General features: G+C 40.7%; 1 protein-coding gene across 3 annotated transcripts in view; it reads right to left on the bottom strand.

Annotated features, from left to right (window-relative positions):
• METAP1D (methionyl aminopeptidase type 1D, mitochondrial) overlaps positions 1-11089 on the bottom strand; it is a 78355-nt gene extending 67266 nt beyond the window's left edge. For 2 of the 3 annotated variants that reach the window (XM_036858890.1, XM_036858896.1), the window contains exon 1: positions 11019-11073. Coding sequence is in view for 1 of the 3 variants with exons in the window: in XM_036858891.1 (XP_036714786.1) it covers positions 11019-11058 (40 nt within the window). In the remaining 2 variants the exon portion in view is untranslated. Of the gene's footprint in view, positions 1-11018 lie in introns of all 3 variants that reach the window. The other variant, XM_036858891.1, reaches the window with a different exon arrangement.
• Between the last annotated feature and the right edge of the window lie 13816 nt (positions 11090-24905).

Raw genomic sequence — 24905 nt, 5'->3', positions numbered from 1 at the left:
AATGTTAAGTAAGCAGATGGATGTATGAGTCTGGAATTTACAAGAAAGGTCTTGGCTGAGGGCATAAACATGGGAGGCAACAGCTTAATGGGTTATTAGAGTCATATGACTACTAATGAGATCATTAAGGGGATAGTGAGGGTAGAAAGAGAAAAGGTCCATGAACCTCTTTGTCCTCTTTGATGCGTTTTGCCTTAAATTCTATTCTGTCAAATATTAATATTCTTACTTTGTTTTTCTCAATGGATAGTTCTCTATTGACACATTTGACCTTGGGTTAACTTTCTAGTTCTGTTCTCCTTGGAAACCTGGCAAATGTGGAAAGTCAGCCATGATACTGAGTAATATCACTTATGGTAAAAATGACTCCAGATTGATAAACTTCATCTAGACTATGAATAAATTATAAACATCTGGTGATAGGGAATTCCCTGGCGGTCCAGTGGTTAGGACTCCGTGCTGTCATTGCTGAGGTGCAGGTTCAATCCCTGGTCAGGGAACTAAGATCCCAAAAGCAGTGTGGGCAGCCAAAAAAAAATTTCTTTTTTAATAAATTTATTTATTTATTTATTTTTGGCTGTGTTGGGTCTTCGTTGCTGCACACAGGCTTTCTCTAGTTGCGGTCAGCGGGGACTACTCTTTGTTGTGGTGCGTGGGCTTCTCATTGCAGTGGCTTCTCTTGTTGTGGAGCATGGGCTCTAGATGCATGGGCTCAGTAGTTGTGGCACGCAGGCTCAGTAGTTGTGACCTGCGGGCTCTAAACCACAGGCTCAGTAGTTGTGGCTCACGGGCTTAGTTGCTCCGCGGCATGTGGGATCTTCCTGGACCAGGGCTCAAACCTGTGTCCCCTGCATTGGCAGGCAGATTCTTAACCACTGCACCACCAGGGAAGTCTAAAAAAATTTTTTTTAATAAATAAATAAATATCTGGTGAAAAGCCATACTTGTTGTGTGTGGTGACTCCAAGTTTTGTGGGAGACATTTTGGGACTGCCTGCCTGCATGTACTACCTATAAGTTGTTCTTTAGGTTTTCCACTGAAAATTAATTGCTGCTGGCTCTTAGATATTATATAGTGTTCTAGTTAATACTGCTGTGCAATGAGTTATCCAAAAGTTAACAGTGTTTTAACAGAACTAATAATTTTATTATGCTCATGGATTATTTGGGTCAGGAATTTGGAAATGAATGTCTGAGGCTGCATGATATCTGAGGCCCTGAGTAAAGAAGACTTGGCTGGGGATGACTCTAGGGCTGAGGGCTGGAACCATCTGGAGGCTCATTCACATGTCTGGTGCCTGCAATGGGATGACTCAAAGATTAGGTCTCCTGACTGGATAACTTTCAAAGAACCTCTTCAAGTGGCTTGGCTTCCTCACAACACAGCAGCCCCAGGGTAGTTGGGTTTCTTACAAAGCAGCTGAAGCTCCCAGCATGACTGTTCTAGTGAACAAAGCAGAAGCTGCATCTCCTTTTATGACAGCCTTGAAAGTCACACAGCATCACCTCCCCAATTCTCTTTTGGTTGAAGTAGTCACAAGACAGTCTAGACTCAAGGGGAAGGGACACAGGTTCGAGCCCTGGTCCGGAAGATCCCACGTGCTGTGGAGCAACTAAGTGAGACCCCACTTCTCAATGGGAGGGGTATCAAAGAATATTGATATTCTAAGGGAGATGCTATTTTTTTTCAAATCATCTTACTTCGAGAAATTAATGAAAGTCACGCATATTTTCCTTCAGGAAAGTGCCCATATAGACAAAATTTTGCATGTATTTGAGGAGTTCATCTTCTTCCTTCCCACTGTATTCAAGAAACAGCCTTAGATTGTCTCGATTCATTGACACGTATCCCATCAAGAGGGACTCTATATCCCCTTCCCTGAATCTGGGCTTCCTTGTAATTGCTTCAACCAATGGAGAACATCTGCTAAAAGGAAAGGGACACTTCTTGTGCTAGATACTTTCACAGGTTCTCCCACTTAATTTGTTAATTTTCATTTGACTTAGATAATTTTATACCCTTTCTTTTTTTGAAAACAGGTGAAGAAAGTGAAATTCAGAAAGGTTAAGTTTTTTTTTTAATAGACATGGTTTTTAGAGCAGCTTTAGGTTCACAGAAAAGTTGAGTGGAAAATTACGTTACTTTTTAAATTCATGTGATAATAAGTTGTAGAGACAGGATCCAAAATCAGATCTTTACCAGTTGCTTTTTCTGATATATAATCACTCTCTAGATATTAAGAAGCATATTATTCTAAGCACAAGATCTGACATTTCACTAGATACAAAACTGAACCTCTTGCTGCAATGTGAAGGACTAACACTGTGGGACTCAACTTGCAACAAACACTGGAGGATGTTCAATCCTTTCTTACTCTATAATCTCCCACTTTAACATTGTTATAGTAAGAATTCCCTAAATTCATTTTTTAAAATGCTATTTCTGTCAATTGCTTTTGCTCTTCTTTCTATAATCTTGCAATCTTGCTTTAGGATTACATTTCCACACTGCGTGATCCTTTCATATACTTTCAGAAAATGAAGGAAGTAGATACCCAATTAAACATAAATCCACACAGTTCTAAACACAACTCATTGGTCACTTTTGGATGATAAACCTGTTATTTTAAAAACTGGTAAATACAGAGAACAAAGCAAACATTTAACTTTTCAGGATGAGGTCTATCAGGGTAGTCAAATACTTGATGAGGAAGTTTCTTTCTATAGATATCTTCTAGCTAATAAACGCAGAAGGAATGACTGAATTAAAATATTACCATTTTGCAAACTCTTAATGAGCTAATGGAGCCAAGTAATGATCACCAGTGGCCACTAACATCACAAAAAGCAACACTCTAGGAAGTATTCTTGCCCAAAACAACAACAACAACAAAAAGTGTAACCTAAATCAAGTCAGGCCTTGGATCTAACTGCCAGTTAATAGAGGAACATTTTAAATGACTCCACTGGAAATACAATCAGCAAAATCCAGAATGCGGAAAGCTCCATTAGGGCAGACTGCCGAGTCAGTTGCTTCAACAAATAAATTTCAAGAAAAAAAAAACTGGGAAAATAAACTTACTGAAAAAAAAAAAAACAAAAAAAAAACTGACATCCTCTTCTAGCCATGTTGCCATAACTGGTACTAGAATTCCTTCCTGCCTTATATGACTAGACAACTAGACAAAACGTGAAGGAGCTATTTTTTGGCATTGGCTGCTGAACAATGTAGGACAGTGAACCTTGAGGGTAAATAAGTACACAAGGTGAGCCCAGATCGGCTCCAGTGTTCTGCCTGGGGAAACCGTCCCAAATGTGGCCTTGGGAGATGGAGTCCAAGCCAAGCACAGCCCCTCACTGTTTACTTAGGGAGGCAGAGAGCAGAGGGCTGGCTGCTGAAGCAGCTGGAATCTGTGCGGTACTGAGGGTTCTGGGAAACAGAGAGGCACAAGCCCTACCGGACAGCGGTTGGTGCAAGGCTGCTGAATAGAGATTCCAGAGGTTGCAGGGCTGGGAGAAGTTGAAGTCTTAGCCCAACCCGAGTAGACGGACCTCACTGAGCCCCACAGGCATTCAACTGGGACCAGAAAGATCAACTGGGCCCTCAGTGGAATAAGAACCACGCAAATGCAGAGCAAGGGTGGGCAGATTAAGGCCAGTGAGCCAAACCCGGCTCACTGTCTTTTCTTATAAATAAAATTTTATTGGAATATAGCTATGCTCATTTGTTTATATACTGTCTATGCTGCCTTTGTACTATATTAGCAGACTTGAGTAGCTGCAGTAGAGACGATAGGGCCCACAGAAGTTTAAGATATTTACTATCTGGCCCTTTATAGAAAAAGTTTGCTGAACTCTGCACTAGAGTAAGAGCCACACTCTAGGACTAAGAGCAAAACAAACAGATCCGCCCTACCAAAGAAGAAAACCACGCCTGGCAGAACAGCAGAATCTCCACAAGGTATTATCCACTTGGGAAGAATACACAATTACGTATATGAAGAACAGAAAACTGTGATCCACAGTCAAGAAAAAAAAGGCAATAAAACAGAAAAAGACCCTGAGATCACCCAGATGACAGATTAACAGATAAGGACTTTAAAACATCTGTTATAAATATGCATGTACAAGTACTTAAAGGAAAAGATGGACGTGAGTAAACAGCTGGGAAACCTCAACACAGAAATGGAAACTATAAGAAAAGAACCAAATGTAAATTCTAGAACTGATAAGTGCAATATATGAAGAAAATTTTAAAGGCTCCTGGCTTTTGGAGATACATAATCAAAAATCTACAGATGAAATTATATATCTGAGATGTGCTTCAAAATAATCCAGCTTGGGGAGGGGAAGTGGCTGGGGGTAAAGATGAAACAAGAGCTGCCATAAATTGATGACTATTGTAACTAGGTGGTGGGTATGTCCTGCTCGCTCCTCTTTTCTGTATGTTTGAAATTCTGCACATTCAAAAGCTAAAAAAGAAAATCCAATCTCTACAAGAAAAAACTGTTTTAACTGAAAAACAAGATAATGTTCAAATGAAGCTTTGCATATATCTTATTCTCCTCCCATCTTGCCAAATTCCCAAAGATACATAGCACCCACTCTGCATTTTCAAAGATCCTCAATGCTTGGGGAAAGTGAACATTTCATAAAAACTGTGAATATTTATGTAGGTGAATGCCATTCTATCTTTCTCTCTCTTTCTCTCTCTCTCTTTCTCTCTCTCTCTGTATGTGCTACACTTTGACACATATGGATATATCAGTATTTGATTTCACAAAATGAGATTGTATTAAATTGTTCTGTAACTTGCATTTTCCAAATAATATATGTTGTGAATATCATTCCATGTCAACAAATAGAGGTCAACTTTTTTTTTTTTTTTGGTTAATGACTGTACAGCATTTATCATTGAGGGTCTACATGCCCTGTACTGTGTATTAAAGTTCATAATTTCAATGGGAGACAATGAATGTCTCCCATTGAATGTGTTTCTATAATGTGTTATAGAAAGCTATTTCAAGCAGAGGGAAAACATAAGAGCACACATAGCTTGAGGGACAAGTCTGACTTTAGGGAATTCAGGGCCATGATTTGATTGTTAAGTATGCTTTAATTTATGTAGTAACAAGCCGTATCATAACAGAGTTTATTTGTATTAAGGTACTTGTTAAAAAAAATCATATAGCAAAAATCCGTCTCCATTCTCAGCTATCAACATGAAAAGAGTTTAAGTCACAGGAAGCTCCTTATTAATAGTATTGATATTTTCCAAATCACCCATGGCCTGCATCCCAAAAGCTGATTTCTAAGTTGGTTTGATGAAACTGAGGATACATTTTCCTACTGAAGCTATACAAAACAGTAAGGTTCTCAGGTCAGTTGACAAAAGTTTAAAGTACCTAATTTATGATGTAAAATAGCCCCTCCCCTACCTGGGGTTAAATTTTTGAAAAACCACTATCATAAGAAAATTCTTAGTGGAAGAATCTATGGCCTTAGAGTCACAAATGAACAAAAGCACTTGTAAAAATTTGTACATTTGTTAAAAAAAAGACAAGAATAATAAAATATTAGTAGCATTATATGCATCTTAAATTACAGTAATGAGTATATATAAGTAATTTCCAGTTACCATTCCTTGATCATGGAAATCTTAAAGGTGTTCCTTTCCTATATTATAAATTACACAGACATTTTGCTTTGTTGCAGAGAATATGCACAGTGAAAGAAATTTTTCCCTTGGGCCTTGTCCCATTCAAACATTTGATATCTTTTGTATTTGCTTGGTTGGTTTTTTCTTTTATACAGTTTAAAAAAAAAAGGTTTGGAAAATAAAAATGCTATCTTCTCAATGTATAAAATTCAAACACATCAATTGTAAAGAAAGTAAAAATCAGTACAATCTCACCATCTGGAAATAACAGCCATGAACACTTGGGTGAGCATCATGCTAGATATTTCTTTGGGCATATATGCATATAAGGAAACAAAGATACAAACTTTATGTAAGTGGGATTTACTGTTCTATACCAGCCTTTTCTCCTCCATGCAGGTCCATGACTTTTTAAGTCTACAGTATATCTACATCATCTTTGTAATGGCTGCACAGCACGCCACTGCATGGATAAACTATAATTTATTTAGTCATTCTCTTACCAATGGACATTTCAGATTATGGTGAATATTTCCCAATTACCATGATTATAAAGTTACATTCTTATTTATCCATCTTTGTACATTCATCCTATTGTTCTCTCAGGATAAATTCCTAAAAGCAGAATTGTTAGGTAAAAAGTATGTATACCTTACACCTTGATACACATTGCCACACAGCCCTCTGGAAAGGCCAAACTATTTTACACACCCACCAACTGTGCCTTTCTTAGACTTTCTGCTGCACTTGCCCACAATCTGCCCCCTCTCCTCTCACTGGCATCAGTTCCCTCCACATGGATTGTGGAAGGACAGCAGGATAGTGATTAGGTCCAAGGGTTTACTTCCATCAGCTTCCTTCATCTCTCCCATGACTACACTGCTTAAGCCTTAAGCACTTCTCTTTTAGATTTCTTCCCTTCCTCCTCCCAACCTCTTTTTTCTAATTATCTCCAGTAAGTCTGACTCACAACTCAAATTACCTGGAATTCTCACAGTTGCCCAAAAAGGTATACAGAAGTAACACTGCCTTAAATTAATCTTGGAGGGAGATGGACTATTAAAGGGGGGGGCAGGGAATAAAGTCACTAACTAGGCCGGTCATATGACAAAAACTGACATTTTGAGATAAATTATTCTTTAGGCCTACCATATAACTTTTGTGAACAAATGTTTCTACAGGAGGTTGCAGTCTGAAAGGTCTTTCATTTGGTTATGAAACTGAGTACTTACTATGTGCACACATTGTATGCCAGGTTTTGGGAAGACAGAGATGAAGAAGATAAGATTCTTGTCTCTAAGAAGCTCCCATTCTAGCAAGGGAGATAGAGGTGTAAACAAATACTTTTCAGATAAGTGTGCATACTCTGATACAGGGTAATAAGTGTTGTGATAAAGGCATGCCCTGAGTGCTATGTAAGCAGACTGGGTTAGTTTAGCCTGGGCAGAGGCAAATACAGCTTCAAAGGAGAGATGGCATTTAAGTGTGGCCTTGAAGGATGAATGGTTTGCTGGGTGAAAAAAGACATTGCAGGCAAAGCAATTAAGGAGGTACACAATGGTAAACCTTAGCAGAGATATGAGGTTAGGAAACTGGCAGGACCTGAGGCTGAAAAGGTTAACTGAGGCCAGACTGAGATGGTGCTATCCTTCGATGCTAAGGGATTCAGACTATCCCAGCAATGAAGAGTCCCCAGAGGTTTTTTCAGTAGGGAAGCATCATAATCTGATTTGAATTTTAGAAAGACAGCTGGTTGTGGGGAAGAAGATGGACTGAGGTGGAGACCAGTTACAAGGGATGGTAAAGAATTGTACCCAAACCATGCAGAAAACTGGAGGTATCCAAGAAATGGGATTTACTGACTCACTGGACAGACACTGAAGGCAGTGGTGGGGACCAAAAGCCCTTAAATATTTACACTTAGGTACTGCCTGGATGGCGATGCCATTAATGGAGACAGAGTATATATGCGGAGAAGCAGATGTGCAGGAAAATATTCATTTCCATATTGGACTTGTTGAGCTTAAAGGGCCTGTGAGACATCTAGGAAAAGATACCTAACAGACAGCTGGCATTCAGACCTGGTGCTCAGTTCCAGGGGATACTCTGTTGATTTTTAAAAACTGTATAGATTTGACAGTCATTGAGGTAGGTAAATTTGATTGCTGACAACAAAGAGAGGAAACAGGGATGAGGGCTTAGAACAGAATCCTGGGGAACACTAATATTTATAAACCTAGAAGTAGAAGAAGAGCCTAGTGGAAGTCTGGGAAAATCAGAGAAACAGGAGGCAAGCCAGGAGAGACTGGCTCATAAAAGGAACAAGAGTGTAAAAGAGAAAATATGCCCCCTTCTTTGCCTTCACCATTCCTTCCCATACTCACTGGGTAAAGGATCTTATGTGCCAGCTTCGAGAGCTGGAACAAAGATTCTAATAAAGTGGGAACTGGGAGTGAGAGATTAAGCAAGGAGAGAGCTCCTGGGGCCCCAGGGTAGGGATTTTGCACCATGATCAGGGATTTAGTGTCAGTGCTAATACCAGGAGTACCTTCATCCCTAAAAGGTTCTTGTTACCTTCTCTCTACCTTCCAAGAGACTAATCCATCCTTTCCCCTTTCCAATGTCACTACTTATAGTTTCCACCCATCCCTTAGCCCATGATAGAAGAGAACAAATTTGGCCAAGCTGCAAGGCTTGCGGGATATTAAGCGGGATCTTAATTCCCTGACCAGGGACTGAACCCACGCCCTCGGCAGTGAAAGTGCCCAGTCCTAACCACTGGACCGCCAGGGAATTCCTCAGAAGAGAACAAGTCTTAACAGCCTCTCAATTCAGTAAGCTCTTGAGCCAGGTACTGTGCTTATTAAGACAGACACATAGATAAGACATAGTTCCTGCTCAACAAGAATTAACAATCTAGTTAGGAGTGGGGATGGAGAGAGGAAGTAGGTAACTACTATATAGAGGGTGTACTGTGATTAAAGCTACAATGAGCTGGAGAGTCATGAGAGAAACCTTATGCCCTTCTTAAGAGGTTAAAAAATCTCTTCTGGGACTTCCCTGGTGGCACAGTGGTTAAGAATCTGCCTGCCAATGCACGGGACACGGGTTCGATCCCTGGTCCGGAAAGATCCCACATGCCGCAGAGCAACTAAGCCCGTGCGCCACAACTACAGAGCCTGTGCTCTAGAGCCTGCGAGCCACAACTACTGAGCCTGCGTGCCACAACTACTGAAGCCTGCGCGCCTAGAGCCCGTGCTCCACAACAAGAGAAGACACTGCAATGAGAAGCCCGCGCACCACAACGAAGAGTAGCCCCCGCTCACCACAACTAGAGAAAGCCCACGCGCAGCAACGAAGACCCAACGCAGCCAAAAATAAATAAATTAAAAAAAAAAAAACTCTTCTTCCCATTTTCCAAGAGGGAAAGGTGCACATAGATGCTGATGATAAATCCTGGCACATAAAGCCTTATAGTGGATTAATTTACATCAATCTAAAAGGGTGAAAAGGAGGAAGAGAGAAAAGAGAGGACCCTTCATAAATTTACCCTTCATTTTCAACCCTGGGGGGCGGAGAGCAGGTGGTACAGGACAACCTGTCTGCAATGCATAATAAAACTAATTATGAATAGCCCATAAAGGGGCCTTTCCCTATCACTAAATCTCTTCCTGATGACATATTTTCCCTCCCTCTTGTAATCAGAAGATACCCCTCTTCTAGTCAGAAGATAACCCTCTTGTGGGGTATAGTGGGATGGGTTACTATAGCTATTTCTGTAATAGCTTTTTCCAAGATTGTCTGAACCACCATTTGTCAAAATCATAAGTGACAAAAAAGATGAATATGTTATTTCTATACTCTGCAAAGAGATTATATACATATGCATACATATACGTGTGTGTATATAACACGTGTGTGTGTGTGTGTGTGTGTGTTTTGGCTCCTCCTCTGCCTTGACTATCTGCCCAGATCCTCTTCACCATTACCTGCAGTGCACAAAAAAGAAGTCTAAACGCCATTAATTCTTGTCAAAAGAGGAAACAGAAAAAAAGTAACTTGATTAGTAAACAGTTTGGATTGGAACCCAGATCTTAAGAGATGTAAATTGGTGCTCTTTTCACAAGGCTGTACTCTCACACTGGCCTCCACTCTCCCTTCCAACCAGTCCAAAATACTGCCTACATCACCTTCCCTTTACACATCTCTCACCTCATATCTTCCTGTGGCTCCTTAGTCATCTCCACTAACACTGTATTACACTGAAAGACTGAGGTCTAACTGCCTACCAACCTCCTTTCTCTCTAGAAACATCTTCCTTTTTACTTCTCACACATGCTCATCATACTTGTCCTGTCTCATCTGAACTTTGCACACTGACGTCTGTGAAGAGACCATGCCATGCAGGGCAGAGGAATGAGCACTTAAAAAAAAAAAAAAAAGAAAGAAATCAGTGCCATGTTCAAATGCCCATTTTGCCTCTTACAATCTGTGCAGTCTTAGTCTTATTACTTAACCTCTTTGTCTCACTTTTCTCATCAGCAGAGAATAATGCCTAACTCACTGGGTTTTAAAAGGTAGCTAGCATATGTTAGGTGCTTAACACAGTATCAGGTACTTCAAAAGCACTTAATAAACGGTAGCTATTTACTGTGAAAATAATATTTGCCTCACAGGACTGTTGTTCCTACATTCCTGACACCTAAATAGTCCTTGAAAATATTTTAATTCCCTTCTTCCCCCATCCTTGAAACAACTTCCTAGTTCTTTCCAACAAAGATTCAGAAACCGGTTCAAATCCAACAAAGATTCACCTGCAAAAGTATTTGCACATTTACTAAAATCTCACCACTCCCACAAGAGTAACACCTACTGAAAGCTAGCCAGACAAAATTTCTCCTCTTCTTAACTTTAAGTCAATGGAAGAGAATAATCACATTTTGCAAGTTCCCCAAAAGACGTGTTGTATCATGCCAACGGATACAAGTTGCTTTCTCTGCGGCAACTGGGTGTCTAGGCGCATTTCAGTTACAGTAGGTTCATTGCTCCGCAGCAGGAATAAAAAAGTTTGCTACAGCAATCACACAACTGACGTGGGCGAAGAAAACCTCAGACAATGTCCCATAAATCTCAAGGAGGGACTGCAAATAGATGCCACGCAGTGACGTGATCTGGGCAAGTGACAAATGAACACTTGTGGGTATGTTCCTGTGGCAGTGTGTCTGCGTGTGTCCGCAGAACTGAAAGCACATTCGTGTGCGCCGAGATGTCTGATCGCGGACGTGTATTCCTTTGAACCCGACTGCGTACCCAGTGAGCGACAGTGAGAAGCCCCGCGGGGCTGTCCTCCAGGTGCTTACCTCTACGGACGAACAGGTGTACGCCGCTGGGCGCCGCCATGTTGGCGTCGGTCACGTCGCCGAGAGGTCTCGCCCCCTCGCCCCGCCCTGCTCGTTGGAGCCGTCCAGTCGCAGCCTTGCTGAAGACCGGAGGCGCCGAGGCTGCCAGAGGGGGAGTGCGCGTGCGCGCCGGGGGCTGACTGCAGGAGCCCAGGCGGCGGAGCGGCTCGGGCACCGGGGCCAGTAGGGGAACCCGCGGCCGGCCGAGCCCGCTCCGGGCGCGAGAGACGGGCTCCAGCCGCGGTTCGCGCGCTCGCTCTGAGCCCCCGCGCCCAGGTGGGATGGAAGAAGCCTGTCAGGTAAGCGTGGTATCCAATATTTGTAGCATCAACATTTTGGCGCATGGAAACGTAAAGTTGGGAGGAAAAAATAAAGCACAATCTAGCGTTCAACATAGCACTTTGCATCGTCTGCTCTTTGTTGCAAATTATTTCCCTGGATTCAGTTGAAAGGTAAAATTTGGTTCAAAGTCACCAGCTGCCCCTTTGCTGTCCCAGAATCTACATTACTCAGCAGAGACAACAGACAAGACAGGATCTGTGTGCAGCTGCAAAATCTATTCTGGGTACCACAGTGGGTATATTCAGGGGACTTCTCCTTCCCCAAGGACACCTCGAGCTCAGCGGTATTAAGTGGAGTCTTAATCCTAAATTTGACTTTTAACAATGAGAGGATGACGTCTGCCAATTGCGCTGCCGAAAGATGAAGCCTACAGAAGGCCAGTTATGAATCAAGTGAGGGAGCTGATGTATCCCTAGTGATGACAGTGTCCATTTTTACCAAACTCGCTGTTCCTCTTATCTGCATTCTGGGGCAGATTTCCATTCTGTCATGGACCAGGTATTGATCATCTTGGTAGCCTGGTACCCAGCAAAGAACCTGATAGTCAAGGAATGTCTGGTGAAGGAATTGAACTCTGCATGGACCCAGTCAAACCAAGAATGTAACAGTCTCCAAATGCAGTAAAGATTGATAAGGATTCTTGGTGAACATGTGTGATGTCTCCTAATTAATATTTAAGAATTTAACTACACACTCAGTGAAAAACCCAGACAATTCAGAAATGATTTTTTTAAAGAAAGGGTAAATCCCCTTCCTCACCCTCTCTACACACCACAATCCCACTATTTAGTCAGCCACTGTGTGTGTCATTCCATGCCTTTTACAGGCAAATATGTGTAAAGATTTTAAATGGAATCACATACTTACTGTTGCAACTTGCTTTTCCACTCATAAACATCAAATATTAGAACACTTAGAGCTGATTCTTTTTAATGACTACATAGTCCTGATGTTTTTACTTTTTTTTCACATCTTTATTGGAGTATAATTGCTTTACAATGTTGTGTCAGTTTCTGCTGTACAACAAAGTGCATCAGCTATACATATACATATATCCCCATATCCCCTCCTTCTTGCGCCTCTCTCCCACCCTCCCTATCCCACCCCTCTAGGTGGTCACAAAGCATCGAGTTGATCTCCCTGGTGCTATGCAGCAGCTTCTCACTAGCTATCTATTTTACATTTGGTAGTGTATATATGTCAATGCTAGTCTCTCACTTCATCCCAGCTTCCCCTTCCTCCCCCCCCCACCGTGTCCTCAAGTCCGTTCTCTACGTCTGCATCTTTATTCCTGCCCTGCCACTAGGTCCATCAGTACTGCTTTTTTAGATTCCATATATATGCGTTAGCATACGGTATCTGTTTTTCTCTTTCTGACTTACTTCACTCTGTATGACAGACTATCCCTCTACTGGGTATGTAGGTACCATAATATGAGAAAACCATAATTCAAAAAGAGTCATGTACCACAATGTTCATTGCAGCACTGTTTACAATAGCCAGGACATGGAAGCAACCTAAGTGTCCATCGACAGATGAATGGATAATGATGATGTGGCACATATATACAAGGGAATATTACTCAGCCATAAAGAGGAACAAAATTGAGTTATTTGTAGTGAGGTGGATGGATCTAGAGTCTGTCGTACAAAGTGAAGTAAGTCAGAAAGAGAAAAACAAGAGTGAGTTTGGGTAGTTCATTAGAGGACACATCTATACTTCTTGGAGACCCAGTTTTGTATGCTTTTGGGTCACCTTGAAAGATAAAAAGAAAAGATGTTTTCCACTGAGGTAAATAAAATACACAAGGATGAGAATGAAAAGTACTCTTTCAGGTGACTTCAAGCCCCACCTTTTTCAAACGCAGATCAATTCCAAGGAGAAGGTTTTTGAACGTGCTAATCTGTCCTCAGTGTAACTGAAGCCAACAATCTGAGTTCAGGAAAGGAGCCTGAGAGTTAGCAGAACACCGAGTCTCAAGAAGTGTGCAAAAAAAAGAAACCTAGACGTCCCTAGAGAAATGTCAGAAGGCATTAAGCCCAATTTCAAACACATCTGAAATAGAACACATGTTCATGTGATTCAGCTCAGCCAATCCTTGGAAAACCAATGCACAATTTATTCCCCTGCAACTAGAAGGAAAAGGAAAAGGAAACACTATGAGAACTCAGGTGGCACCACCATAGTGGAATCCAGTGAGGAAATTTCCAATAAGTTCAGCAAGGATGTGGATATGCAGGATGAGCTAGAAATGAAGCAGATATGAACTTGCACAGGTGATAGCTTGTGCACCGATTCTTGATTTAGCTTCTTTCATCACATCCTTCTGACCTTAGAAAGATTAAGAACTGCCAGCATGTGTCCTCCAAAATCATCAATTTATGAGATATATGCATACTGATCAACGGTATAAAAAAGGGCTGGACCCCTGACATCTAAGATCCCTGGCAATTCTAACATCTATGATCCTGGGTGTTAGGGCATTAGATTGCTTTCATTTAGTTGAGTAACTACTACTGACTCACTTCTCTACTCCATTTCTGCCCATCTTCCCATCTGTGAAATGAAGGTTAATTATTTTGTGGCACTTCATTGATTTGAACTCCCACCATTATTCAGATTTTGTACTTGTGTTTCTTGAAAAAAAAAGTTGAATAATTTTTCAAAACCAGGGTTCAAGAAATAAAGTATAACTTCCTAATACCTTCAGTTTCTGTGTCCAGAAATTCATTCTTAAATGTTAAAATATTTTAATTAATTGTGATTAATTATTGCTTTATAGGTCTTTTACCTTGGTTTTTAAAAGATTGTCTTATTAGCATCTTTTAAAATCTAATCTTCTTTTATTAAAGAAATAAATCAGAAATAAATTCCGACATTCTCATTTTTAAAAAGTCATTTTTTTCTTTCCTCCTTCTTCTATTTAATGATAGTTTATTTTAGACTTATATTACATAACTTTTTCAAAAGCTGTATATAAGTTTGTGATAAAATTGAAATTATATTGGTTTCTATAATGTAGAAACTGAATTTGTAATTCAGATTAACAATTTAAAATGCTCTAGGGATTATGCTACATGAAGTAAATCTCTTTTTTTTTTAATAAATTTATTTATTTATTTTTGGCTGTGTTGGGTCTTCGTTGCTGCTCACAGGCTTTCTCTAGTTGCAGCAAGCAGGGGCCACTCCTCGTTGCGGTGCACGGGCCTCTCACTGTGGCAGCCTCTCCTGTTGCAGAGCACGGGCTCCAGGCACGCAGGTTCCAGCAGTTGTGGCACGCGGGCTCAGCACTTGTGGCTCGAGGGCACCAGAGCGCAGGCTCAGAAGTTGCGGCGCACGGGCTTAGTTGCTCCACGGCATGTGGGATCTTCCCGGACCAGGGCTCAAACCCATGTCCCCTGCGTTGGCAGGTGGATTCTTAACCACTGCGCCACCAGGGAAGTCCCAGTAAATCCTTTTAAAAATAAATTTTGCTTTGTAATACATCATCCTGTAACTTGTTACACAGTCTAGATTTTAAAGTACTTATGAAGATTACTTATAATGCAAGGTACTTAAAAACATAGACTATAAAATAAAGACTAAGGTGCTTACATATCTATAGAAGAAGCTTGGTACATATGAACACATAAGACTAACTGAAATAAAGTGGTGTTTCCTACTAGGCACAAAGCAGGTTCTGTGCCTGCTGGGGAAACTGGTGCCCTGGGGCCTGCACAGCTTCAGTAGGGCTGTCATTTAGCCTCAGGTGCCTTCATTCTCCCTTCCTGAGCTTGCTTCTCAGTTTTGCCATCTGAATCAGAAAAATTAGCCTTTTGGTTTAATATCAGGATCGTTTCTTAGCAGTTTACTCTATGGCTTGAGAAGAATATTTCCCATCCTGCCCTCCAATGTGTTCGATTTTATTGTGAGGAAATACTTCTATTTATTTACATTTTTAAAAGCTTTTAAAAATTTTTATTTATTTATTTATTTTTGGCTGCATTGGGTCTTTGTTGCTGCATGCGGGCTTTCTCTAGTTGCGGTGAGCGGGGGCTACTCTACATTTTTTTTAAGTCAAATGAACGTTCTTTCCAAGAACTTGGAGTCCTGCATAAACATAATCTGCACATATAACAAGGAGCTGTCTTAGCTGACTGGACCCCTCTAAAGTTGAGGTCCAGCTTCAAATGATTCTATGTTCAGGCAGAAAGTTTCTAGGGCACTCTCAGCCAACTTGCTGGTAGAATGTTGTTTCCTATACCAATCGCTTGAGATAATGATGGAGATGTTCCTGGGTAACCTAGGGGGACCCTTAGAGAAAATGTGTAAATGCTCCATGTTTTCTTGAGGAAAAGTAGTGTCACGTGCAAGAGGATCTCTCCGTGCTGTTTGTGCCCTGCTTCCTTCGTCTCTAGCGGTGTCAAGAGGAAGCCAGGAGGCAGGGGAGGGGGGCTGGCATCGTGTGTGACCCTCCTGACCCCCCATTTTTGATTTGTATAATGATGTTTTCTAGACCATGTAATTCCTAGGCAAATGAAACTTTAAGTTCCGCCCCCTTCTAACAAGATTGCCCTACCTGAGCCCCTCCTACATTGAAATTCTGAAGATTCTGTGGCTCTCCAGCCATTTATAGGCCTAATCCAAGCGGGCTCAGCAAGTAGCATGCTGCACCCTCCCGTGCAGCCTGTCACTGTGATTAAGCAGAGTGGAATGGGATCAGATAGGGCTAACTTAGCTGTAGGGTAAGACCAAACTTTGTCCCAAGGGAGTTGTTGCTCTCAGGCACAGTCTGGCCCACATTCATTTAAAGCCGCTCCAACCTCTTGGCTTGAAAGATATTATGGGAGATTTGTAGGCAGAAATAGTGCTTCAGCATAACAGCCTGTACATTGTTGGAGCAGCAGGCCACCTGGAATGGTGGCAGGGGCCAAGGGAGGGAAGAGATGGGAAGACCATAAGGAAGAGGATGAGGGTGGTCCCAGACCTCACTCACTGATGCATCTGAGTTTTATCTTTTTTTTTTTTAATTGAGGTATAGTTGATTTACAATATTATATTAATTGTAGGTGTACAACATAATGATTCAAAATTTTTATGGATTATACTCCATTTATAGTTATTATAGTATATTGGCTGTATTCCCTGTGTTGTACAATGTATCCTTGTAGCTTATTTACCTTAGGCATAGTAGCCCGTACCTCTTAATCCCCTACGCCTATCTCTTGCCCTTCTCCCCTTCCCTCTCCACACTGGTAACCACTCTTTTGTTCTCTGTATCTGTGAGTCTGTTTCTTTTGTGTTATACTCACTAGTTTGTTTTATCTTTTAGATTCCACATATAAGTGATAACATACAGTATTTGTCTTTCTCTGTTTGACTTATTTCACTAAATATAATATACCCTCCAGGTCGATCCACGTTGTTGCAAATGGCAAACTTTCATTCTTTTTTATGACTGATAGTATTCTGTTGTACATATACCACATCTTCTTATCCATTCATCTGTTGATGGATACTTAGGTTGTTTCTTGGCCATTGTAAATAATGCTGCTATGAACATTGGGGTGCATGTATCTTTTCAAATTAGTGTTTTTGTTTTCTTCGGATATATACTCAGAAATGGAATTGCTGGATCATATGGTAGTTCTATTTTTAGTTTTTTGAGGAACTTCCGCACTATTTTCCACAGTGGCTGTTGAGTTTTATCTTGAGGGACAGGGCTTCCCTGACCTCATTTCTTGGCACTGGCTCTATGGAAGCTGGGTTAAAGCAGAAGTGGTGTATTTGCCCCATGAAATCTAAATAAAAACGTGTACCGTTATCGACTATCATCCATTCTCAATTAGTAAGCCCTGGAAAAGTAGCACCTGCTTACACACTTCTGGAGAATGAAGAATTCCATGCAGAGTAAGGAAGAAAGGCAAAAAGTTTCCAAGAGAATTTAGTGATCAATCAGCCAATCAATAAATACTTAAGTGCCTACTCTAGGCTCCAAGGAGATGTGATACTACTTTTGTTCTTAGGAAGCCAATTGGAAAGCTGAGACTAACATGCTCACAAAATTGTCCATAAAGAAAGACCAAGTACTCTTGAGACTATAAGCCTCTTAGGAGCAACACCAGGTGTGAGGGGGTCACAGATTTTGGCTATCCCTGGCTGCCAAGAACTGAGAAAAATGCTGAACTCTAATTATATAAATTCCCAGGAACTTGCACCTGTTAAAATCCTTCCTGCAAAGATGAAGGTGAAAGGGAAATAATGCTTCCTTTACCATCTCTAATCCACACTTGTAAAAAAAGAGAAAGGAAAACGCTCTCGATCTCATTGTTAGAATTTTTTTAAGTCTGTTTTGGTTTTTCATTTTTGTTTACACATGTATGTAATATGTGCTCTTTAAAAACATTTAAAAAATACGGAAGTGTAAAATACAGAAAGTAGAAGTTCCCCAGAAAAGCTCTTCCCAGGTAATCACTGTTAATACGTTGATATGTATTCATCCAGAGTTCTTTCTGTGCATATACCATTTGCTGAACTTTCTAAGGGAAGTTACCTGTTTTACTGTGACTAGTCACACATCTATATAGAATAAAAGACAGACTAGGCAAAGCACATGTGAGAGGACAGGAATGCATAGTATTACCTATGTCTTTGTTGCTGTCTACTGTACATTCTCTTTTCCTTTTGCCTTCACTCTGCCCTTGTTTCTCTTCTTCCAATGTTTCCACCCTTCTATAAGATTACTCCTCTTACTGTTTTTTCCCTTTCCCTCCTGAAATGATGGTACATTCCTGGTTACCTTCTCCTATTTTTTCGTCTTTGCTTACCCTTCTGCTGGGTTTATGGTTCTGTGTTTACTGTAGTGTGTTTGAGTAAACAGTGTCCTGTAGGGTTATGTGAGACCAGTTCATATAGAAAGCAGTTGGACCACTAAGATCAGAGGTTGAAAATATTTGTGATTTTGACATTTCCTACCTAGAAGTATGAAGCAGTACTCCTTGGTCAGTGAACAGTTATGCAGACTACACTGCAGTAAGAATCTCCAAAGTGGAGATTATGAAATAACAAGGGATTTAATAATAGAAAAAGAAAACTAGCCTGTGTGTCCCTTTTTCCTCTCCCACTCTCCACCTCCACTCCCCAAACTGGCTGACAAACTAAGCAGAAATGCACTACTGCTTAAATTGCATTTCTTAACTTCTTCTACTCGCCTCTCACTCAACAGATTCTGTGTTCAGGACGGAAGCTGTTGAAACAAACAAGGGGGCAGATGCTGCCTCGACCTCTCTTCCCATTGAGCTGAGCCCCTCTGTGCTCCCCCATCCACTTTAACCCGAGAATAACCTGTCTGGAGAGCATTCTCCTCATCTGAGGCACACACAGACGTCACTGTGTTTTCCTTTGCTGGAGAAAGGATAAAGGAAGAAAGGCGGCAGCTGCTCCAGGAGCAGAGAGCAAACAAGCCTCACTGTGGTGGCCCCACAGCCTTCACAAAGGGGATTCAGAGAGCTAGGCAAACACACTGCGCAGCCCAAGACTTCTGCACAGATTCACCTGCCAGTATTATTCATTAAAGATCTAAAGAACTGTCCAGGTGAACTGAGAGTCTAACCAAAGCACGTTTTCCAACTGGTCTTTTATGGAGTTGGAAGAGGGAGAATACAGTTGAAGAACTGGAAAGGGCTTTAAAGATCACCTAATCCAACTAGAACCCTACCCCTTCCAATTTTAAGGTAAAGCTAGTGAGGCCCGGAAAGGTCATAGGAGAGAAGATTCGCCCCTTTTCCAGCCTGTGTACATTGTAACACCGGAGGTCTTAAAAATTTTTTGTTTTATAAGACATTTATGAGGCATTTCTTGTAGCATTTTACACACAAAAGCTCTTCAGATGTTCATGAGACCGCATTACACTTTTACTGCATATTTCTCCACAGGGTTAATGAAAAGCCCCCCAAATTATGACATGAAAAATTTCAAAGCATTGGTTTTACATTTAGTGTCTGTTGATTCGTAGGGCCAGTGTGTCAAAGATGGGGACAGTTTGCTTTTGGTAGCCAAATAAAGTATATGGTAAACTATGGTTCCCTGGAGAATCACTTTCCAAAGAAAAGAACTGAGTATAGCCCTTTTTTTTTTTTTTTTTTTTTTTTTAAAGAAAGCTCTTTACTGTCTTTTCTTTTGGCAAATTCTGCTTTGTGGAAGTCAGGCTGAGCACAATCTCACTGTTTAAAGGTGCCACTTACCTGCTTCAGATAAACTTGTTTTTAAAATTTCCTTAGTTTACAGTTGTATTTTATTTGACAATTATATGGAGCTTCAGTTGCTGAACAATATTATTTAAACAAAATTTTATATCAAGGTAACACATATTTGGTTTTAAAAAACATGCAATTATAACAAGGTTTACAACAAAAAGCAATAGTCTCCCATCCTACTGTCTCCTAGTTTGACCCGACTCAACCAATTTGAACTGTTTTCGTTTCTAGTTACTGCTCAAAGCCATGCCAATTATAGTTTATTATATTTAGACTCTGACTTTCTTTACACTTTTTTTGTAATTTCCTATTCTAATTTGGACCAATTACTTTTGCGGACATGTTATTCAGTTGCCATCCTCAGATTTTTTTTATTGGAATCAGAATAGTTTTACTATTTCCTGTACTCCACATCTTACATGCTCTGATTTCACCTTCATGCCGTTGAAATAGATCGACTAGTAACTTCATCAGAAAGTGTGTGAAGTAAGTTTTCTGATTTCATAGATTTCCAAAACCACCTTTCTTTTCTCTCACACTTGCGTGTAGGATTCTTGATTCAAAATCATTTTCCATCAGAACTCTGAAGTCATTGTTCCATTGTCTTTTAGCATGAAGTATGGCTGATAAGGAGTCTGGTGCTGTTTAAATTCCCCTTCCTCTCCCAAGTTTCCCCCTCTGAAAGCTTTTAGCACTTTTATTTTATGCTCAGTGTTTTGAAATTTAATAATGTAGTCTAGGGCTTCCCTGGTGGCGCAGTGGTTGAGAATCTGCCTGCCAATGCAGGGGACATGGGTTCGAGCCCTGGTCTGGGAAGATCCCACATGCCACGGAGCAACTGGGCCCGTGAGCCACAATTACTGAGCCTGCGCGTCTGGAGCCTGTGCTCCGCAACAAGAGAGGCCGCGATGGTGAGAGGCCCGCGCACCGCGATGAAGAGTGGTCCCCACTTGCCGCAACTAGAGAAAGCCCTCGCACAGAAACGAAGACTCAACACAGTCATAAATAAATAAATAAATAAATAAATAAAAGAACGTGAATTTCTTTAAAAAAAAAAGCAAACTGGGCTATTCATTTAAAAAAATAATAATAATGTAGTCTACACGTGGATCCTTTTAGATAAGTGGTATAGTGGTTAAAAACGCAAGTGAATTATACTGCCTGGGCTAAAATCCTATCTCTGCCACCTACTAGCTGTGTGATGTTGGGCGAAATAATCTCCCTCGACCTCACTCGAGGAGGATACCACGTGTGCCTCTGAGGGTTGTTGTGCGAACTGAGATGACTGTTACAAGTGCTTAGCAGATAGTAAGTGCTCCATAAATGTTAGTGATGATTTAATCCTGCTCCACCTTCAGTGAACTCTTCTCATTTGAAGATTCATGTCTGCAGCTCTGAGGAATTGTCCTCCCTTTCTTTGATAATGTCCTTCTGTTTGCTTTTCCTGTCTGAAAATAAGCCAGCTATCAGATTTCCCACATTGATTTCTCTTTTCTCTCATATTTTCTCTTTTTTGATGTTCTGCGGAATTTCTTCAACTTTATACCCCAAGTTTCTGCTGCTTGAATTATAACAATCATTTTAAATTTCTAAGAACTCTTTCTTATTCACTGATTGTTCCTTTTTCATAGTATTGTTTTTATTTCACATATGCAATATCTTTCCCAAGTCTTATTTTGAAAGCATAAAAGCATAAAGGTTGAAAGAATCACATAGTGAACACCTGTATATCCCTCCCACCTAGATTCACTAATTTAAAACTTTTGTCATATTTGCTTCATTTCTGTTTATGTACATATGTCTATGTATGCATGTGTGTGCCATTTACACAAACATACTTTTTTCCTGGACCATTTGAATGTCAGTTGCAGATGTCATGACTCTGTTCCTAAATAGTTTAGCATGTGACTTCTAGGAATAAAGACATTCTCCTACACAATCACAGTACCATTATCACAACGATGAAAATTAACAAAATTCCATATCATCTAATACAGAGTCCATATTCAAATTTCTCTATTGTCTCAAATGTGTGCAAAATGTACCAAAATGTAAAATGTCCATGCCTTTTAAATTAATTAATTAATTAATTAATTTTTGGCTGCATTGGGTCTTCGTTGCTGTGCACGGGCTTTCTCTAGTTGCGGTGAGCAGGGGCTTTCCTTGCAGTGCACGGGCTTCTCATTGCAGTGGCTTCTCTTGTTGCAGAGCATGAGCTCCAGTAGTTGCAGCACGTGGGCTTCAGTAGTTCTGGCATGCAGGCTGTAGAGCGCAGGCTCAGTAGTTGTGGCACACGGGCTTAGTTGCTCTGCGGCATGTGGGATCTTCCCGGACCAGGGCTCGAACCCGTGTCCCGTGCATTGGCAGGCGGATTCTTAACCACTGCGCCACCAGGGAAGCCCCCAAAAATGCTCATGCCTTTTCACTCAGCGATTCCATCACTGTCTTGCATACATACCCCCACCACATGTACAGAATGAGGTGTACACAAGAACGTTCACTGCAGCACTGCTTGTAAGAGCAGAAGATAGGAAACTGCCTTAAATGTCCATCAGTATAGGATTGGGTTAAACACATTGAAACCAAACTATGGAATAAATATCCAACAGCTGTTTAGAATCAAGGTATTTAGAATTGAAGTGTTCTGATATGCACTAATAAAGATATGAGTTAAATTTAACTGGAAAAGATTCCAAGTACTGCATGTAGTATATCAACATTTGTGTTAAAACAAAAAATGATGGCTGTCTGCAAACTGATAATTAACTCTGAGGGACAAAAGAGAAACTGGGAAAAGTAATTGCCTCTGGATAAGTGACTTAGGTGACTGCATGGAAGGGAGGGCAGTTTACTTCTTATCAAATACTCATTTTGAATTTTGTACTATGTCCATGTTACATAATAAAAAACAGTCAGTGCTTAATGTGGGTGAATCTTCAATCCCATATAGCAGTGGTTCTTAACTAAGGGTGATTTTGTCCCCCGGAGGACATGTGGCGATGTCCGGAGACGTGTTTGGTTGTTACAGCTGGAGGTGGGGATAGTACTGCCGGCACCTAGTGCGTAGAAGCCAGGGGTGCTATTAACCAGCCAATACACAGGTCAGCCTGGCAAAACAAAGAGTGATCTGGCCCAAAATGCCAATAGTGCTGAGGTGGAGAAACCCTGCTGTAGAGCAATTCTTCTGCGTGATAAGGTTTGAGAAGAGCTAAGCAAGACTAAAGGAATAAACAAAAAGAAAGTCATGTGCATATGCCTAAGCATTATCATCGTGCCTTTAAGGTACTTCATATTTATAGTAGTTTAGGAGGATGGTTGGAGAAGTCCAATATGCTCTTGTTTGCATAGCTGATTCCAGATTGATACAGTATTATGCTTCTGTAACCTTAGTTGGTGTTAATAATTTTAACTGTTGTGAACAGTAGTATGGTCACTTTAAGAATGAGGTCAGACTAAAGTCCATGATTTCTAGACTTTAATCTGTAAGTATACTTGCACATGTATGCACAGCACATGTACAAGAACATGCATGCATTGCAGCACTGTTTGTAACGGAAGATACTGACACAACCTAAATAATAGGGGACTGGTAGAGTAACTTATGGTATATCCATACAACGGATACCATGCAGCCATAGCTCTAATGATCTCCAAGATATCATTAAGTTTAGGGAATTCCTTGGCGGTCTAGTGGTTAGGACTCTGAGCTTCCACTGCAGGGGGCCCAGGTTCAATCCCTGGTCAGGGAACTAAGATCCCCCAAGCCGTATGGCACAGCCAAAAAAAAAAGAAAAAAACAAAAACCCCCAAAACCAAGATATCATTAAGTTTAAAAAGCAAGTTAGAGAACAATATCTGTAGGAGGTTACCATATGATACACAAAAATATATATATATGCTCATTTATGCATAGATCTCTGAAAGATATGCAAGCTCTCAGAAATAGTGGTTGTTTCTAGAGGACTGGGGCAAGGAACTTTTCACAGTATGCCCTTTTGCATTTTTGTACTGTATGAATACTACTTTTTAAAAATTTATTTATTTATTTATTTGTGGCTGTGTTGGGTCTTCGTTTCTTTGCGAGGGCTTCCTCTAGTTGTGGCAAGTGGGGGCCACTCTTCATCGCGATGCGTGGCCTCTCACTATCGCGGCCTCTCTTGTTGCGGAGCACAGGCTCCAGACGCACAGGCTCAGTAATTGTGGCTCACGGGCCCAGTCGCTCCGCGGCATGTGGGATCCTCCCAGACCAGGGCTCGAACCCGTGCCCCCTGCATCGGCAGGCAGACTCCCAACCACTGCACCACCAGGGAAGCCCACATACTACTTTTTATATATATAGATAGCTCTGCCTAAGTCAATGAATTAATGCACTGTGTAACACCACTGCAATGCATAATACAAGGAGAATGAAATATGTATTACAATAAAGATGTAAAGGCATATGGAAACACAGAGAAGTTGTAGATGTTGAAAAATTGAAAATGTTGAGAGGAAACGAGGAACTTCAAGCCATACTTCAAATGAGGCACCAATAATTTGTCATTACAAATAAACATCCTTTTTCCTAATACTTCTTCCTATAGGTTATAAAAACAAGAGGGCAGTTGGGGTATTTGTCTAGTGACTAGGGCAAACATGCAAGTGAGGTATTTCCCAGATGGTGATGAAAGAAAAGCCCCTCCTGGCATGCTTAAGACTTGGTTGGCCTACTTGATGGAAGATGAGATGGAGGAGTGGAAGCCAGGAGCCTAGGGTATATAATCCTAGCTTTGCCACTAATTCACAGTGTGACCTTAAGCAAGTGAACCTCTGGATCTATTGTCCATCTATAAAATGAGAGTGTAGATCCTAAAAGACAAATTTAAAAAATCAAATGGAAAGGTTGGATTAGTAACTACAATTGTGTCCAAGCTAAATCAACTTATGAAATTCCTGTTTTAAAATATACCTTATAACATTTTGAAATATTTTGTTGATATGCTAAGGTATTTCAAAGGAGCTTAATAAATAAACATAAGAGTGTTTTGTCTACGGCTTCCAAGTCACTACAGGAGTGCAATAAGAAGTAGAAAGGAGAGGGAGTGACAGATTCTGTTTGGGAGACTGAATAAGTAATTCTAAGAGAGAAAAAATCAAGTGGATAATTCTTATCAGGGAAAAAATTTCACAAAAACATGGAAAAATATTCAGCCTTCCCATTAAGCAAAAGGAATATAAATTTGAGACTTTATACCTATTGAGGCAACAACAAAATCAACATCCCATACCACTG

Source organism: Balaenoptera musculus, chromosome 7 (genome assembly GCF_009873245.2).
Source record: "Balaenoptera musculus isolate JJ_BM4_2016_0621 chromosome 7, mBalMus1.pri.v3, whole genome shotgun sequence".
NCBI classification, from domain to species: Eukaryota; Metazoa; Chordata; class Mammalia; order Artiodactyla; family Balaenopteridae; genus Balaenoptera; species Balaenoptera musculus.
The sequence above is the reverse complement of the archived record's forward strand: the minus strand, read 5'-3'. Positions and strand labels throughout refer to the sequence as shown.